Source organism: Giraffa tippelskirchi, chromosome 9 (genome assembly GCF_054371585.1).
Source record: "Giraffa tippelskirchi isolate mGirTip1 chromosome 9, T2T-mGirTip1v1.2.pri, whole genome shotgun sequence".
In the NCBI taxonomy this organism is placed as follows: domain Eukaryota; kingdom Metazoa; phylum Chordata; class Mammalia; order Artiodactyla; family Giraffidae; genus Giraffa; species Giraffa tippelskirchi.
Window position 1 is genome coordinate 134,100,627 of NC_137283.1, and position 13,538 is coordinate 134,114,164.

A 13,538-nucleotide genomic window follows, 5' to 3' on the forward strand; every position below is an offset into this window, starting at 1 on the left:
TATTATTATAATCCAATTGTTTATACCTACATCTTCTCACCAGTAAGGAGCTCTTTGAGGGTACTATATTAGTGCTTTTTCATTTTGTATCTCCTGGTCCTGGGACTGTGACTATGTGGAATAAATAACTGAATCCAGTTTTTACAGTGACAAGAAAGTGAAAAGTGAAGAAACCATAAGTTCAGTTCAGTTCAGTCGCTCAGTCGTGTCCGACTCTTTGCGACCCCATGAATCGCAGCACGCCAGGCCTCCCTGTCCATCACCAACTCCTGGAGTCTACCCAAACCCATGTCCATTGAGTCGGTGATGCCACCCAGCCATCTCATCCTCTGTCGTCCCCTTCTCCTTCTGCCCCCAATCCTTCCCAGCATTAGGGTCTTTTCCAATGAGTCAACTCTTCGCATGAGGTGGCCGAAGTATTGGAGTTTCAGCTTCAACATCAGTCCTTCCAATGAACACCCAGGACTGATCTCCCCTAGGACAGACTGGTTGGATCTCCTTGCAGTTCAAGGGACTCTCAAGAGTCTTCTCCAACACCACAGTTCAAAAGCATCAATTCTTTGGCGCTCAGCTTTCTTCACAGTCCCAACTCTCACATCCATACATAACTACTGGAAAAACCATAGCCTTGACTAGACGGACCTTTGTTGGCAAAGTAATGTGTCTGCTTTTAAATATGCTATCTAGGTTGGTCATAACTTTCCTTCCAAGGAGTAAGCGTCTTTTAGTTTCATGGCTGCAATCACCATCTGCAGTGATTTTGGAGCCCAAATAAAGCACTGAGCAAAAGAGAAATCAGAGCTCGGAACTTCTGTTTACTATATACACCCATCTAAAATATACTAATCAACAGGTGAAGTGGCTGTGAAAAAGGGTGTGTACTTACCTTCTGATGAAGAGAAAGGACCATATGTGGGAAACTTGCAAACTGGAAAAGCACAAAGAAAATGAGCTGACTCGAGAGATGCTGCCAGAGGAGTTGGCTTGTTCCCCCATCATCAAACTTCTCCTCGGTCTCAGATCGCTCCATGGCATAAACCACCAGATCCACCAACTGGTCCTCCAGCACAGGGCAGCGCTGCTTGTGCTGTAGGGCAGAGATTAAATACAGTATTCCAAAAGCCTCCCGGTTAGTTTCAGAAGTTACCAGTTAATGGGTATTCATTGTAACAAAGAGGCCAAGAAGCATGGAATGAAGTTGAACTTAGAAAGTTAAGGCTAGTTTAGTCCATTAAAGCTGCATCATGTTATATTACCACAGAGGATGAGTTTCATAAAAAATTAGTTTTCAGGTCTCACCTAAAACAGGTTTCCCATTAACTTTTGACTTTTACTACAGACATCAATGTTCCAGTATGACAGAGGGAACTACACAGTAGAAAATTCTGTTATTTATTTCTTGGACAAAGATCATTTTAAAGATACATGAAATGGTGATTACAGTATTAATTTTGCAGTCTAACTCAAAATATGAAAACCTTGGATTTCCAGGAATCACATATTATGACAAGAGAGCAAACAAAGCAGTGTGTGATCTATTTACTTAAAAGTAATCACCACTGGTTTACACTAGCTTTATATACAGAGGTATATTTAAATATTCAATGTCTGATTTTCAACGTGTGGTACTTATTTGATACTGAAATGGAAACTTCCTCTATTTAAAAAAAAAAAAAAAGACCTCAAAGTTAAAGCTCTGTTCTTCCCTCTTAGAAGTCAAACATTATGCAGCTTTAATTTTAAATTAGACTATTTTAAAATCTAAAACAAGAAAAAGAATTGAGTTTAAACACTAAAAATGAAAATGCAACTTCCCTTTCTAGAGGCAAAAAGGTTTATGCTTTTTAAAGTGATTTAAAAGCTTTTATCAAAAGAAATGTTAAGCCATATTTTAAGCCATTTTCATATTTTTAATAAAATATGTTATATGACTTAATAGCCAGGCAGTTGGAAGCCTTACTAATGAATACAATACTAATAAAGATGCTTTCCCTATAAACTTTAGACATGATTATTAGTCTTTTGCCATGAAAAAGGGATATGATTTCTTTAAATTTAGGGGAAAAATGCAAAATGGGGACGAATTTGGAAAAAAACAAAACATAATGAATAGCATCCCCTCTTTTGCATGCTTTCTGCCAGCTCCAAACTTGTAAAGCTCCAATATAGCTGCACTTCCTTAAAGCATGCAAATAAAACAAACATCTATCCAAAACAGTAAGCATCAATGGTTGTTTCATAATTTTTCCAAAAACACAATGCCATGATCACAGTTCAACCACATTACAGTTTTACGAAGAGCAATATTAACACCACCAGTTGGGACTACAGTACTTTTCCTCCAAATGTAATTATCATTATGAAGCAGAGCAAAGTGCAACAGACAACACTACAAACTATTTCTTAAATCAGCATGCAAAACTACTGTGTACAGGGCTTGAAATTCACTAGTTCTGCCAACCACCAACAACCTAAGAAATGTGTCAGACAACACAAATTTAGAGTGAGATCATTCAAAGTATACAAGAGTCAGAAAAATTTGTGAAAAGAAGTAAAGCCAGGATTTCCAGTAGGAATTTTTCGTTAGTGATGGGAATTTGGTTCTAGTTTGGAAACTAACCAATTTGTTATCTATTCCTCCACCCATGACAGTCTTCCATCAATCTGCTTCAGGAAAAAAGAATAAACTAAACAAAGTTGGTTTTTAGCACCTGGGTCAATTTTTGAGTTTTCCATGTTAGTACTAGCTATTTGTTTTAAAGAACTGGATTTTAACCTACATATTTTTAGAAGTGTAGTGATTTATGGTCAAATAGTTCATGATTTAGAGGAAAACAAAAATACTAAGATTTTGGCAAAGTAAGAACTAGGCAATTTACAGTCAAAGCTGACAATCATTCAATATGTATCAAGACTCAAGATTACCCCTGAATTTTCTGTTAATAGTTAACTCAGTCAGGTATATCTAGGGCACCAAATGCAGCTACTTAGTCTGAGGGTAGAAGAACATCTGTCAGAATTAACTCTGTATTTCCCAGGTGTTTTTGGTTAAATCCAACGATAGTTCTCAAACCAAGCTTAGGGATAGCTTAAACTTATGTTCCTCTTTTACTTGCCAATTTTAATAATACCAAAAAGAAGAGAGAGAGAAGAAGTATGGATTATAAAATGAGCCGTGCTGCTAACTACTTTAGAGTAAGTTTTGTTTTAGCTTTCAACTGCTAAAAGATAAGTACATTAAAATTAAGACTCTCTACCACATAAATTATTTTGTAAAGTGGAACAAATCTGTAAATCAGTTTAATGACTTATGAATAAAGGCTAATTATCAATCACTAGACTGGTAGCCAATGGATGCTATGTCTACGACTATTCACAAGTTGCTGAAAGCTTTCATAAGTTTAAGTCTTCAAGATGTAGGTATATAAGTTGAATTAGCTTACATCATACATATATGCATGTTTAGTTAAAGCTCTTTTTAACAGTAAGCATCTAAATTCAGCATTTTAATTTCCGCACAATGGTTCAAACTGTATTGGAAACTTATTTTAGATTTTCAGTCTGAAAATCAGGCACAAGGCATTAATGGAAAGATGAATATTAACGCCACCCATGCCCTTGGTTTTTTTTCCACCACTATTTAAAATGGCAAATAATAATGCTTTCAGTTTTAGTAACCATATCCTATAATAACTGGCCCCTGATATTTCCATGTAATGGTTTTGGTACTGCTTACGTGGTACAATTTTAACATATTATAATTAGGTGTGCACATTCTAAGTTGCTTCAGTTGTGTCCAACTCTTTGAGACCCCATGGACTGTAGCCCACGAGGCTCCTTTGTCCATGGGATTCTCCAGTCAAGAATACTGCAGTGGGTTGCCATGCCCTCTTCCAGGGACTCTTCCCAACCCAAGGATTGAACCTGTGTTTCTTGTCTCCTGCACTGGCAGGTGGGTTCTTTAACACTAGTGCCACCTGGGAAGCCCATGCACTTAGGTAGGCATTGGTTAATTTAAAAACCATTATTTCAGAGATAGAAATTAATTTTAAAGAAGTTTTATTCAGGACAACTTGGGAAGAAAAATCCCTTTGTATTTCATTTATCATATTCTCTACCAAACAGAACTGGAGTCGCCTGCCAGTTAATACCACTTTCAGTGGTGCCTTTTAAGGACAAACTGAATGATCAGTCTAGTACTTCAGTATCTCAGCATAGTCAGAGTTCATACACCACCACATAAGAGCTTGAGGAATGAATCTGTTTTGTAATGTTCTTTTTCAGTAGAAGGAATACAAACTGTTATGCAAACACACAAAACAGGATTCTTCCACTGTGAACACTCTACCCTATTGGTCACAGAACTGGGCTATTTACGACCTTTTGAATGCAGTTGATTTTAGGATAAAATACCATAGCCTAATTCCTACTGGAAAATACAATATGGACAGCTCTTAAAAGGTTTCAAAGCTTTAAGTAAATTATTGCATTGCTAGAGAAAGGATAAGAAAGTATAGTGCAGGATATAGTTCTGTAATGATAAAAGACGTGATAACTTGTTAATATTTAATCATATGTTTCTTATACAGTGTGCTCTCATTTCCCACCCTACTTTCTAGGTGGTAAAAACAATATGTCAATTGGGCATATATCTTACATTTATAAATCCACTCACTACAGTGTTTTCTACCAAAACAATTACTAATGAATTGTGAACTTTTGGCAATGTTTACACTACAGTGGGATCAATACTAATAATGTTCTGTCAGCATTTCCATTATAAACTTTATTTTTTACGGATTTATGTCTTAGTCATAAACTTTTTTTAGGTTGAAACTTGTTATTAAACGGATCAGATCAGAAATATCCTTCTCTAAATTATGTCAATTTCTCGTTTGAGAAGAGCTGCCCTCCAAAAGCAAAAAGTAAAGGATGGCTAAGGGTATCTGGGGGGTGGGACTCAAATGACCATGGGTATGTTTATTCAACAAACTGCAAAAATAAACTGAGTCAAGTATGCCTTAAAGTTCATTGCAAAAATTAGGTTTAAGACATAGCATGAAAGCATTCTTTCAAGGTTAACTGAATACTTACCTCTAACTCAAGTGAAAGCTCATCAAAGTTAATGACTTGGTGTTTAAGATGTTACATTGACAGGTTATGTGAGGTAACTGTCAGATACTGTGGTGTGAAGCAGTTTCAGTTTCACATGAACAAAGGCTTGTCCAAACAAGGAGACTTGGTAAATTTTTCAGAAGAAAAAACTTAAAATAATAAAAGAGATACTGCTACTAGGGTGAGGTTTGGCATGCAAAGTTTCAACACTGAGCAAGTTTTATGGCCAAGCTATATGTCCTTAAAAATAGGGCTTTATATATGGAAGCACTGGCACAACCTTCACTATAGTATTGCAAACAGCAACGCTATTTTATATAATGTGGACAAGAACGTCTTATTACAATCAAAAAGCTGATCTATTTTAATATGCTGGGCTCAAAAATTTTTAACAAAAATAATTAGAACCACTATTTTGCTTAAAATCTCAAAGGTGAAAAGTCCTGGAACAGACTTGGGAATGTATAAGAGTTTGTTTTATAAAGTCTGGCCATTTCGTGTTCCTCCTGCCACAGGTGGGCTTCCGCTGAGAAGCGCTCACTCCAGGAGGGGGTCACTTCCGGCAAAGACTGACAAAGAAGGGTGTTTGTCAAGCAGGTGTGGGGTCACCTAAGAGTGTGACATTTCTTAGTCAATCTCCACGTTTCCAAAAAAAACTTCCCCATGTAAAGCTTACCACTCCACCTTGTAAAAGTAACATATCTCTGTTAAACTGTTTTTTTCTCTTTTTTTTTTGTTTTGTTTTTAATTTGTTTTTGTTTTTAGGCAAAGCAAGGCAGGTATGTTTATTGATGGTGTTGTTTGTTTAAGTTTTAATTATCTGGAAAGATAAAGGCCACCACAAATCTTTCCATCTCTGAAAATTCCACCAGGCTAGCTTTAGCCCTAAAGTAGGAAAAACAGTAAAATGGAGTGGGAAGGAAAAACAACTCATCAAAAAGTGACAGGCTTTATCAAGTGCCAGGTGTTGTCTCTTGATTTAAAAAAAAAAAAAAGAATATTTAAAAAAAAAAAACAAACACCAAAAACCAAAACCAAAAACAATCCACCAAAAACAACTCTCATATCCCAAGAAGAAATTCATTTTAGTGGCCTTGGTCTCAGCATGGTCCTGCCAATTTCAAGCCCCGACCATACATGTATTCTCTAAATGGAATCAGTGGCTACAAAGCGGCCAGCGTATCGTTAGTCACAATACAACAGTAAGGTTGTGAACATACCTGAGCAATGTTCAAGGTCTAGAGCATTGGAGGATGGGCAGGACAAGACAGGACAGAACAAAAATAAAGGAAGAAAAAAAGAAAAGACAAAACAGTGACTATGAGGCCAGCCTCAAGGAACCCAGAGTCAGCACAAACCCGCCCACATGGTAAACCACCAAAAACATACACCAAAAAGAAAAAAAAAAAAAACCCAGCAATTGAGGCCACACTGAAGATACCAAGGGTTATAAAAATAGACACCCAAACAAAAAAAAAAACAGTCAAAAATTATGGTTAAGTCATGTGTAGGTTTCTCTGGCAAAAGGTATACTTGAAACTGGCCTTATAGAAAAAAAAGCAATGCAAAATAAACCAACTTTTAAAATAATCTCCTTTTTAATTTAAACATTCTTAAAGCAATATATAAATGATAGAAACAATACATTACTTAATAAACCATATATTAAAAAAAATCATCAAATAGTTCTTAACTGTTTTGCTCAGTTAGCTATAGCAAAGAAAAGAGAAAAGAATAGTGCAGATTCTATGCAGAATTTACTAGGTTTCCAGCACAGTACAGTACCTGCTTATTTAAACCTAGCATATTGCAGACCATATCCCTGGAATAAGGCTGCTCCAAAACATATCTCAACAAAGCAGTCTGTGGTTCAAACAGATCCTTTAAAGAAAATAAAGAAAATCATTGCTTCAAGATCAGAGTTAATGTTCATTCAAAAAATTTGAAATTGGGATAAAAAAATCCTCTAAAGGCTCTTGTTACCTTCACACAGTAGGCAGTATCTAGTGGGAAAAAATCAAAGGATTTTAGTGTTTATAATTAATCTGCTCCCACCCTTCATTTGATAAATGATGTAACTGAGTTGAAGGGACTTGCTCACGGTCATAGAGAAAACCTTAGGAATGGCTTCGGCCACAGTCATAAGTATCACTGTAAGGAAAGGATTTTCTGCCCAGAAATCTAATCAAAGAGGAAAGGAGGCAGTTTCTAACCATTCTTCTGTAAGTGTAAACATAAACATCATTTCCAGATTTGGGAGGACAAATGACTTGACAGCACAGGGATTCATAGTGTAGATTTCAAATCAGATTATCTGAGTTCAAATCCTGACCATACAGTTTGCTAAAGTTAACATCCTACTCTGTGTCTCAGTTTCATCACCTGGATAGTGGAAATATTAAGATGATGGTGAAGAATAAAAGTTGTTATGAAGTAAAGTTCTTAAAACTGCCTGGCATGTAGGAAGTACACAATAAGTTTATCTGTTTTTATTATTGCTATGAGTATAAATTCCATTTAGTTTATCGCTTTTTCATCTTTCAAAGTTTTGCTGACTAATATCCCAAGAGCTGTGAATTGTCACCTTAGTTGTACTATTTTACCCTCCTTCACTTTGGGATAAGTTTCCCAATCACTCTCTACATCATTTTTGACATGAAACATTTACATGAAAACTATTTGGCCCTCCCTATAACCTGCTCTGTCATCACTTCAAACCCCAAGATAGTAAGATAAATCTGCCATATGTGTTTCATCATAGCTTTATGTCTATATCTCATATTTCATATTATGGATATATGTGGATTTTTCTCCTTGAGAAATTTCTACTCTACTTTTGTCCTTCCCAACAAATAGGAGGCTCACTCCTCAAATTTTAGGGACACTGCAAATTCATTTTTGGTCCTTGCTTTGTAAAGGAAAAGTGAAAACAAGGAATCAATTTAAAAATTCAATTTTCTAACACCAAGTACTTTGCCAGAAGTGGACCGCTGGAACATAAACACCTGCAATATCACAAACCACAGGCTAAATGCGGATCCTGAAATCATATGACATAAACCATAGTTTATGGTTATAAACTATCTTTCATTGAATATTTACTTTTTTGGTCTATGAAGAGACAATTTAGCATTACACAATATATAATATTGGATGAAGACTCTGATGGATCAAAAGCTCCATTATATTGAGCAACATACCTTATCATATGGCAAAAGGCCTTTCAAAGGAAAACGGAGTGTTGCAGGGTCCAATTTCCATGAATTACAAATGGCACCCGAGTTATTTACAACTGGTAGAAGGCTGCAACGGCCTGTAGGTATTTAAAAAAATGCTTCTAAATAAATGCGAACATAGCAATGCCTAGTCCTTCATTCACTCTACAAATAGTTAATGAATATCATGCTGAACCAGGCACTGGTTAAAAATATGTTTTAATTAGCTAGAAGTCTGGGAATTTTCTTTGCATATATTTAGCCCAGCTGGTTAAAGACCAATTTGTACAAGACTTCCAAACTCACAGATGTTGCATTTGTCCAGGGACAGAGGTCAGCAAGCTACAATCCACGAACCAAATCCACCTGCTCTCATTAAGTTTTGCTGGAACACTATTCCTTTTGCACTCTAATGGCAGAGTTGAGTAGCTGCAAGAATGCATAGCCCACAATGCCAAAAATATCTGTTGTATCATCATTTATAGAAAAAGTTTACAGACCTTTAATCTCAGGTCAAACTAAGTAACTTTAAACAGGATGTTCCTAGAGGTCTTAGATGTAGTATATGACCATTCATCAGTTCATGTATCCAAATGCCTGATAAATATTGTCACTGGGATGTCCTACAGGCACCTTAAGTTCAATATAACATAAACTAAATTCATCCTCACTCTTCTCAAATCTGCACTACTTTCCATAGTTCATCAAGTGATGTCAATATCCACTCAGTTATGAAAGCTAAAAGCCTAAGAATTATCGGTCTAGTGTCCTTTTCATTTCTTTTTTTGTATTTCCAGTGCCTAGAATAGCACTTGACTCACAGAAAGTGCTAAAAACTTGGTCATTGATTAAATAAGGGTCTGTAATCCCAGGCTGTTCTGAGGCTACCATGATTTCTAGAAGTAATTCAGGAATATACATATGAGAACTGTAAAAACTGCAAATCACGTGCTTATTTTTAAAAGGAAATTCAGAGACTCTAATAAACATGAAACAAGTGGAAAACAAAATAAATTATATACAGAGCAAAGGTGTGATCTGGAATGGGCTGGGAGTCAGACAGTGTGGTGTACTAGAGCCAGAGAGACAGATCTGCTGAGACTTCCAGGTGCCTGGAGAGTAGAGTTATACTCTACAGAGTATAAAAGCTCCTAGAGTTATCCTAAAATGGCAAGTCACCAAGACATGTATAAGATTTCATCTGTCAACTTGGTTTAGTAGTCAGCTCACTAAAAATCAGGTACTATTTAGGATATTTTAAATTATAATCCTACCACAAATGGAGTTTATCCTCGCTGTTGGCCTGAAGGTATCCACAAAGTCTGATACCAGGTTTCCAAGTAACTAAAACAAAATAAAATGAAAACAAGTAGAAAAATAAAATCAAGATTGCTCTGAATATAAGAATCATTTACATAAAATGAGATAATATGTAAAGATTTAGTACAATTCCTGGCACATAAAACTACTCAAAGGTTAGTTCTCTTTCACTTTCTCCCAAACAATTACTTACCAGTTCATTTATCCCTGAATTAAGCCAGGTCACACCATCATGTTCTTAGCTGTTTGACGAAGCTGTGTATACTTTATGAAATGATATATATAAACTATCTCAACAGGACAGCAGAGAAATGAAAGAAATGCATCATAAAAAAAAAAATCACATATTATCTAAGGATAAAGTGACCATTAAAAAATGAGCACACAAAAAATCAGATTAATATAATAATTTTTAATACAAATTTCTATTAAAAAAATTTTAAAAAAAACATCAAATTTACCCAATGTGGAAGTTTTCCCTCAGGATATAGTTTCCTGATCTCTGTGACTGCAAAATATGCTGGTAGTAAACAAGCATTTCTTTCCAAAATATATGCTATAACCTAGGAAAAATAAAAGGGCTATGTTATTATTTTGAATAGTCCCACAGATGTGCCCTTTAAATCCAACAACAATCATATTTAAAAAGTAGAGATATTATTTCATGGATTCAGTAGGCTTAAATATAGCATAAAAATTCATTTAAATGTGAATATCTAAAAATGAAGATTAATACAATGATTGCTGATAGTAAATAACAGACTAGATTCCTGATAGTAAGTAACATTGAACATGCATTAAATATTGGTAGACTTCCCTGTTGGATCAGATGGTAAAGAATCTGCCTGAAATGCAGGAGATCAAAGTTTGATCCCCGGGTTGAGAAGATCCCCTGGAGAAGGGAATGGCAACCCACTCCAGTATTCTTTCCTGGAGAATCCTATGGATAGGGGAGCCTGGCAGACTATAGTCCATAGGGTCACAAAGAATCAGAAACAACTGAGTGACTAAAATCAACAGGAAGGTAACAGACTAAAGTAACAATTCTTGCAACATCAGGTACAAAACATAAAGATCTTTAAAGTGACCTAAAGGATGACATCTTATAATGGTTGAAGATACAATAATATCAATATTGTTGTTTTTATAATTAAAAACTATGAATTAAAATGTAAAATTTCCTTTTGAAATACAGTAGAAGTGAAATAGTATCTTTAAAATATGATTTTTATAGATGTAAAGAAATGGAACATTTTACAAACTACCGTAAATTTTAAAAGCACAGAACTATAAAACTAGACATCCTTAGGAGATGATCAATGAATTGCAGACAAGTTTAAATTACCTCTCTTGCTGCCAAAAGCTGCTGTACAACAGCTGAGCTCACTGTATTGGGAATTGTCAAGATTTTCTCCAAAATCACTTTTAAGAGATCTCGAACACCCTGATAGAACAAAAAGTCATAGATTAAATGTTTAAAAAGACCCGGGTGCTGGTTAAAATGCCTAAAGCTTTCAAGATTATATACTTGGAAAAATATGTAACCCTCAAAGTCACACTTTTAATTTTTCTGAACCAAAGCTAACATTCAAACCTGTAACATTAACCCAAGAGAAGTGTCATGTTCCAAAGCAGAATTCTAAAGAATGGCTTGCCATATGAATGAACAAAGGAAGTCACTTATAAATAAAAATTAAACTTTTCACATTCCGTTCAGCTTTTCTTACCTTTGTAACATTAGAAAAGTTTCTATTATTATGAGGAACCAAAAAGTTTAATTTGAGCTTAACAGACAAAAATATATTTGGAAGAACTTGAAAATACTCTGAAAAACATGGACAATAAATATTCAACTTTTTGGCAGACAACCTTTTCTGCACCTTCCTTTTGGTATATAGTCTAACTTCATTCCCTCTTTCTCATCATCCATCACATACTTTAACCCCTCAAACTTAGCCAATAAAGCTATTATGCTAATTGGTCATCTATTCAGATCTATTACCAGTTGCATTATTTCAGAGCAGAATCTAATACACAGAGAAGACATTTCATTCCATAGCATAAACTATGTGATCAGTCTTGTAAAAGACAAACAGAACATATACATGAAAGAAACAATTATGAAGCACCATACAAATAAGGAGGTAAAAACTACATATTAACCTGCTAAGGAAAGTGAAGTACAAGTAAATAGAAAATAATCAGAAAAGGCTTCTTAGAACTAATTTTGTATGAAATCATGACTCCGGCCAATAATTATCAGTTAAATCATTTGAGATCAGTGAAAATACAGATATAACGCACAGGGTCAGGTATTGGCAAGTCTTTCAAAAGAGACAATAACAAAAGTGGCTTGAATGAAGCAGAAGCTTCTGCAGCTGTGGAGCTCCTGAGCTGTGTCATGAGACACAATTAGAGAGTGTGTGCTGTTGGTTTTGGTCAAGAGCAGAGTACTGAAGATACCAGTTAAGGAATGACAGTGTCCAAGGTGGTCAAGGTGAAGCAGGATTTGCTCCCTTTGTCAGCTGATGTCTCCATCCCTTCTCAATTTCACACATCCCTGCTCTATGCTCTTCCAGTGGAAAGGGGCCCCGACATCCTAAGATCTGTGGCATGAGAGAACCAAGTCTGCTTGGTCACTCCCTACTCGTCATAGAAGTTCACCAGCCATCTGCGCTTTTAAGAATGTTGGGAGAGGAGCAGAGCTGTGGGAAACACTGGGTGATTTTAAACTCCTTCAGGAAATACAACAAAAAAGAGACAGGTTTTATAAATGCTTCCACTTCATTTCTCCTATGTGAAATTAAAACAATATACACTGAACAATTAATCATACCTGACAGCAATTACTTTTTATAATCGGAAAAAAAAATACCTTGTAATCCACCCCTCCAATTATTTTCCGAACCAGTTTAAATGTTAAGGCCCAAAGCTGTGTTCTTTCCCATTCAAGTGTGTCAGAGTTTATCAGGGATTCACAAACCATCCTAGAAAAAAGGAATACCCATTTCAGTTACAAGATAGAATTTTTGTAAGCTCTCTAACAGCCAAGGTCCACAAACTCTGGATATTATATTTGTCATAGGAAGTGTTAATAATTTTCATAAAGGTACATTACTCAAGCACACTTTCAAAAAATCACAGAAAGCATTTTATATTTTTTACTTATATGAAAGACTAAACCCAAAGTAGAACTAAACCCAAAGCAGACTCCTTACTGTCTTGAGCCACCTGGGAAGTCCTAAAGTAGAACTAAGTAATATTATGTTATATTTTTGCTAGAAAGAAATGTACCAAAAGCTATTGGTTAAATGTTTACCATTAACCAATTGGTGGCAAACTGTTTTTCCAAGATGGTTGCAATAAGACTTTCGATCCCATATGCTCTTCTTAAATGTGATATTGATGCTTCTCCCAGGAAGAGAATCAATGTCAAAAGGGTAGAAAAAAATCTATCCCTCAGTTTGGGCAGGTCCAAGACTGGCAAATGGAAAGGCTTTCAAGGCAAGGTGATACAGCTTCTGCCTAGCCCTCTTATGAATACTTGCTCCTGGACTCTACCACACTGTGAGAAAGTCAAGGTCACACAGAGAAGGCATATGTAGGTTCTGGCCAATAGTGCCAGCTGATGTCTCTCAGGTGATGGTAAGGCATATGAATGGGAAAATCTTTGTCATGACTCCAGTCATAGCCACCATCCGAATGCAAACACAAAACCTGAGAAAAACCTACCTACTCCTTGTCCAAGCAAGCACTGTAATGGTGAATGTTAATAATAAAAGGATCATTACTGTTTTAAGCCATGAAGTATTTAGGCAATTCATCATGCAGCAAAAGTTAACTGGAACTGACCCAGGAATTTTACTCCTGGGTATATAACCAAAAAAT

The 13,538-nt window shown here is 35.7% G+C and overlaps 1 protein-coding gene across 27 annotated transcripts in view; it reads right to left on the reverse strand.

Annotated features, from left to right (window-relative positions):
• Window positions 1-13,538, reverse strand: part of MED23 (mediator complex subunit 23) — a 52,864-nt gene that overhangs the window by 35,555 nt on the left and 3,771 nt on the right. For 13 of the 27 annotated variants that reach the window (XM_081529069.1, XM_081529072.1, XM_081529064.1 and 10 more), the window contains 7 exons: window positions 12,526-12,637; window positions 10,996-11,094; window positions 10,112-10,213; window positions 9,605-9,674; window positions 8,316-8,428; window positions 6,901-6,996; window positions 887-1,087 (listed from right to left, as the gene is read on the reverse strand). In XM_081529069.1, coding sequence (XP_081385195.1) covers window positions 887-1,087; window positions 6,901-6,996; window positions 8,316-8,428; window positions 9,605-9,674; window positions 10,112-10,213; window positions 10,996-11,094; window positions 12,526-12,637 — 793 coding nt within the window. Of the gene's footprint in view, window positions 1-886; window positions 1,088-6,335; window positions 6,354-6,876; window positions 6,997-8,315; window positions 8,429-9,604; window positions 9,675-10,111; window positions 10,214-10,995; window positions 11,095-12,525; window positions 12,638-13,538 lie in introns of all 27 variants that reach the window. The other 14 variants (XM_081529067.1, XM_081529057.1, XM_081529068.1 and 11 more) reach the window with 4 other exon arrangements.